A 5600-nucleotide genomic window follows, 5' to 3' on the forward strand; every position below is an offset into this window, starting at 1 on the left:
GGTGCTCTTAGGCCAGCCAGTGGCCGTCCATCACGTTGCAGGACATGCAGTCGGACATACGGTAGCGGTCCATGATGGAGTCGCAGTCGTCCATCAGCTCGTACATCTGACCTCCGAAGTTCTCCCTCTCGTAGATCTTCATCCTGTAGGAGCCTCTGTGCTGTAAATCGCAAAACAATTTCACAGTTCACATCAATGTGGAGTCAGACAAATGTCAGATTTGTATGATAGTAAAGGTCAGGGCACCTTAAACACAACCTGATGCTTACCATGGGGATCATACGGCAGGACCTGATGCACCCACTCCATCCCCACATGCTCATGTAGTCAGCATACTCGCCCCTCTTCATGAAATACTGGTTTCCCATGTAGTTGGGCCGGTCATAGACCATGAAGCAGCCGCTCTCCACCCTGCAGGAATGACACTTGTTCAGGTAGGAGGACATGTCGGCACAGTCGCTCATGCACTCATAGGAGCGACCCATGAAGTTCCTGTCCTCGTAGAAGATGATCTGAAAAATAACACATACAATTTAGATTACTTATATTAAGTTGGCAGTGGAAGAACAGACAAAATTTCATAACTGATGTTCTGCACCAGCTGCAGCTGTAAACTGTGGTACTGGAAATTATCTGTGGACTTACGGTACCTTGCCCATGGTCATGTCAGTGGTGCTCATAATTGTTCGTGAGCTGCTGCGAATGCTGCTACTGCTGTACTGCTGGTTTACTCTTGCTTTTATACGTGACCAAACCCTATAGTCAGTGGGCCCCCATTGTTCAAAACCCTGACACAGCAACATGGTATAGAGCCCTGCATAGGCCTCTTTTACTGTGTCCCAGAGCCACATGATTCTGCCCTCAAACACTTTAGAAATGTTACCCCTTTGTTCAGGTAACAAAGCCACTTTTTCACTTCTAAGCTTGCCAAATGTAGTCCAGTTAAAGTTGCTATTAACTGAATTGGTTACTGTAAATAATAATAATAATAGTTGCTGTACTTTTGATGCTATATAGCTGACTGGAAAAAAAGGAATTCATTCAGCAAACATTGAACAACTTACCAAATATACAATAGCAAATGCTAAAAAAAAGAAAACACTAAGTGATAATAACTGACTACAAATAATTTTATGGTTCAATGCATATGCTGACATACACAATTTAACACAAGGTTTATTAATCTTAATATTGTGTCTGGATTATTGCAATATTGTTGGAGATATTGGCTATACACCTGGTATTAGCCTTTTACCACTCATCAGTCAGTCAGGCAGTCACTCAAAACTTGATATATATTGCACATTTCATACAAGGTAATGCAATTAAAAGTGCTGTACAGATACTTTGATTACAACAGAATAAATGGGAACATTAAACATTTCAACAAACAAGAAGACTAATTCACACAATTTTAAAAAGTTATGGAAAGAGATGTTGTGTTCTGAAGAGACCACCTACATATTAAAAAGTAGTGGCCATAAAATCAATCCTTGGGGGACCCCACAAATTATTTTGATGATTTAGAGAGTGTATCATCAATTGTTACCAAGAATTCTTTGTCAAGAAAATAAGACACAAATTAGTTAAAAATAGGTCCAGGCAGTGTATTTTGATGCTTAAGTCTATTTACAAGAATTTGGTGGCCAATTGTATCAAAAGCAGGGAACAGATCTACCGTATGTATGGATAGATGGACAGGCAGCCCAAAAACATAATGCCTCTGGCTATGACCGTTGCCACACCAAAATTTATCCTTGAATCCAAGTGCTCTTAGTTAATCAGTTTTGTAGTTTTAGTTTAGGTCAGATTTGTTCTGTATGATGAGACATTTTTTTGTATTTCTTGCATTTTAACAAAGTAATTACACCAAGTTTGTTTGTCACTTTCAGCTTTTCCCATTTTTATAGGGGTCACCACAGTGAATCATCACACTGATGACTTGCATGTTGACATTTGTCACGTGTTTCGCACCGAATGCCCTTCCTGACGCAACTCTGATTGGAACCCAGGCCGCAGCGGTGAGAGCGCTGTGCCTTAACCACTAGCCTACCAGGGACAGCTGAAGTAATTACACCAAGTATATACCATATATATTGTAGTGACCCCTGGGGCTAAATGGTCACTTAGACTTCACCAGTTATGCTGTTGTTGCAGTGACTCATGGGGAAACTAGTCACTGGTATGTTTATTTTTTATTTCATAATGTTGATTTGTTGTAGTGATGTTATTTGTAGCCTAGTTACGTTGACAGGAACTGAGTGGCTGAGAACTGGACTGGGAGAGTTAGTCACTGCTCAGCCTTATTATGACTTCTGTTTAGATCAATAGCATCTCGATTAATGTGTGTGAGGTGTTGTATGATAAAGCCAGCTTTTCCGGAGTTCTGCAGTGTGAGGGGCACTGGAGTAGCACATGAAAACCAAGATCTCTTTTTCTGAGTGTTGATTATAACCCAAGCTCACCACAATACTGTATGTTGTAAAAGTGATAATGCTTTTCAAATTTGTATGTTTCATTTACTAGCAGCAGGGTCTCTAAATACTATAGATGAATTCACAAAGTGATGAAGCTTTTTTCAGTTTTTTAAACACTCATCTCAAATGGCAACACTATTGCACTGAGGAGAAAACAAAATTAAGTCCTGTCATAGGATTGTATATTCCTGTGAATATTTAATCATAAATGACTGAGCCCTGCCATACTGTTCATTAATATATGCATTGTATGAAGGCCATGATATGCTAACCCCTGGACATAGAAACACAGCTTAACCTCTCACACTAAGGTGGCATATTCGAAACATTAAAGTTCCAAATACTGCTTGAGGTTCTTGGCGGAGATATTCACTACGTACATAATTGACTACCATGAACCTGCAAACAATTCCTTGCAGACCTCCCTCATTCATGTCATTAATTCAGGACAAGACCCTAAATCCTCCCCTTAATTTGTAATTAAAATGCAACTGTTGTAGCAATCTGCCTTTGTAAAATGTTTTTTAAAAATGTATACAAATTAATGACTTTGTCACAGTTTTCAGATGCTTTTATTTTGATACATTTCTGCTGTCTCAAGTCATTCTTCACCTCGCTCACTACACACCTGTCCCTAATATGTAATCCAGAAACTTTGTATTTGAGCCAGCTGCTCCTGATCGCTCATAGCCAGGTCATTGTCAAAGACTACTGTCAAGCCACCTCAAGCTTCATATATAATATGATGATTTTTCCAACTAATGTGCTAATGTTTGTAGAAGATTTGTATTGTTATTCAGCATTACCAGAGTTATTTGAATCCTCCTTTCACTAAAATTTTGGATAAAAACCTGCTTGCGTGCAGCTGCTTTCTGACTAAAACATTTCAAATATGTTCTTTAATGACATAATTTACTCATATTATTTCAGTTTGAAGCAGTAAGATGAAAAACACAAAGTCATGCAGCAATGATTTTATTTAATGGCATTTAATACATTCAGTGAACATTTAGTACCAGGAATCCATGATGCGCCTCATGCTCATCCACCTCATCCCACTCATGCCCATGTTCATGAAGTTCCTGTACTCTCCGGGCCTCAGGTACATCATCCTGCCTCTGTAGTGCGGCTGCTCGTACATCAGCCCGTGGCCGTCCATCACGTGGCAGGACATGCAGTCGGACATACGGTAGCGGTCCATGATGGAGTCGCAGTCGTCCATCAGCTCGTACATCTGACCTCCGAAGTTCTCCCTCTCGTAGCTCTTCATCCTGTAGGAGCCTCTGTGCTGTAAATCGCAAAACAATTTCACAGTTCACATCAATGTGGAGTCAGACAAATGTCAGATTTGTATGATAGTAAAGGTCAGGGCACCTTAAACACAACCTGATGCTTACCATGGGGATCATACGGCAGGACCTGATGCACCCACTCCATCCCCACATGCTCATGTAGTCAGCATACTCGCCCCTCTTCATGAAATACTGGTTTCCCATGTAGTTGGGCCGGTCATAGACCATGAAGCAGCCGCTCTCCACCCTGCAGGAATGACACTTGTTCAGGTAGGAGGACATGTCGGCACAGTCGCTCATGCACTCATAGGAGCGACCCATGAAGTTCCTGTCCTCGTAGAAGATGATCTGAAAACAATGGATTGTAATGGTTAGAAAAAAGTAGTAAAGCACATTTATAAACATTAGTTTAAGCTTATTAAAAAGCATTTCTAAATATACCCTGCCCCTCATGCTCAGGTCAGTGTTGCTCATGTTGGCTGCAGATGTGTTCTTGCTCTTGCTCCTGTGCTGCTGTCCTACCTCCTTTAACGCTTTCCTTTTATACCTGACCAAAGGACCAGTGGCCCCCTCAGAGAACCCCTTACTCATCAACTTACTATTGAATGCCATAGAAACAGAGGTTATATGCATTTTCTTTGTCAGGCACCAGGCACCTCGCAGTGTTTAGAAAGGCCTTGTCTTTTAGGGGTGCTTGTAATAATGTGAATACTTTGGCCCATGTGACTGTTAAAAGCTGTGTGTGTGACTGTGTGTTGGGCATCATTTAAATCTGTTTATTTGAAATGAGATTTGCTATATTATTCAACAGAATGTGCATATTTGGAAAACCTTTAGAAACTGAATACTTAAATTATTAAATTGTACACATTTTCATGTTCAGTCATATCATTTAGATCAGGGGTGCCCACACTTTTTTGCCTTGCGAGCTACTTTTCAAATGACGAAGTCAAAATGATCAACCTACGCGCGCACACACACACACACAGACAATAAATGTATGAATGAGTGTGGTAGTTTTTATGAACAGTGTGAAAGTGCCGCTCCACATTTCCCTTCGGAATAGTAGATTGGTGGATCAAGCAAACGCATTTCGAATATAATGTTGTGAAAAAAAAGTCCTCCCATTCCACATGGAATGTTTTCAGTATGTTTTCGGTTTCTTACTTGATTCGGCTCCCCCAATCATTTTATACCCTTTAGTAGACATTAATTCGAAGGCTGACAAGGTAGTTCGCTCACTGGATGTCATGTATTGAGCATGTGGGTTGTACTGACATCTGCTGGGGTAGTTGGGTACTGTGTTGTGACCTGGATGTAAAATATATGAAGGCCAGAATAAATCAGTACTGAACGGAACATTCTGCTCCGATTGTTCTTGTTGGGTCTAGTATAAATTGAAGGAATACTACTGACACAACAAAAGTGGCGACGAGGATAAAACGCAGATGCCCAGCGGTTTTCGGAGTGTGAGACAGCACAGCCTGGTTTCTTCTGTGTGCCACAGTTGCAAGCTAGAGTCGGAGACTACGAGCTAACTTGCTGATCAGCGTTAGCTGACTGGAGGACAGGTTACGGCAGCGTGAGTGAGAGGCGACAGTGACTGTGAGTAACTGGGCTACGAGACTACGAGAGAAGTCCACATGGCGGGGATCATTGGGAGTATTGGTCCTTTCGACGAAAATACAGAACAGTGGAGCTCCTACACGGAGCGTTTCAATTATTTTGCGGAGGCTAATGACATTGATAGGGAGAAGCTTGTGCCAATGTTTTTAAGCGTAATGGGTGCTAAAACCTTTAATCTGCTACGTTCCCTTGTGCAACCTGAGAA

General features: G+C 41.2%; 1 protein-coding gene and 1 pseudogene across 2 annotated transcripts; both read right to left on the minus strand.

Annotated features, from left to right (window-relative positions):
* The window catches only part of LOC109971664 (gamma-crystallin M2-like), an 835-nt pseudogene extending 155 nt beyond the window's left edge, over positions 1–680 (minus strand).
* Positions 681–3447: 2767 nt separating this feature from the next.
* On the minus strand, positions 3448–4977 carry LOC109971657 (gamma-crystallin M2-like). 2 transcript variants are annotated; one of them, XM_020620052.1, is made up of 3 exons: positions 4937–4977; positions 3875–4117; positions 3448–3765 (listed from the first exon to the last, which is right to left on the minus strand). In XM_020620052.1, exons 2-3 carry the CDS (start codon positions 4088–4090, stop codon positions 3487–3489), a joined length of 495 nt encoding a protein of 164 aa, XP_020475708.1. In that variant the 5' UTR covers positions 4091–4117; positions 4937–4977; the 3' UTR covers positions 3448–3486. The 2 variants fall into 2 exon arrangements, with proteins under 2 accessions (XP_020475708.1, XP_020475709.1); XM_020620053.1 differs by lacking the exon at positions 4937–4977 and adding an exon at positions 4211–4358.
* Between the last annotated feature and the right edge of the window lie 623 nt (positions 4978–5600).

This window comes from Monopterus albus, unplaced genomic scaffold, assembly GCF_001952655.1.
Source record: "Monopterus albus unplaced genomic scaffold, M_albus_1.0 scaffold231.1, whole genome shotgun sequence".
Classification (NCBI taxonomy): domain Eukaryota; kingdom Metazoa; phylum Chordata; class Actinopteri; order Synbranchiformes; family Synbranchidae; genus Monopterus; species Monopterus albus.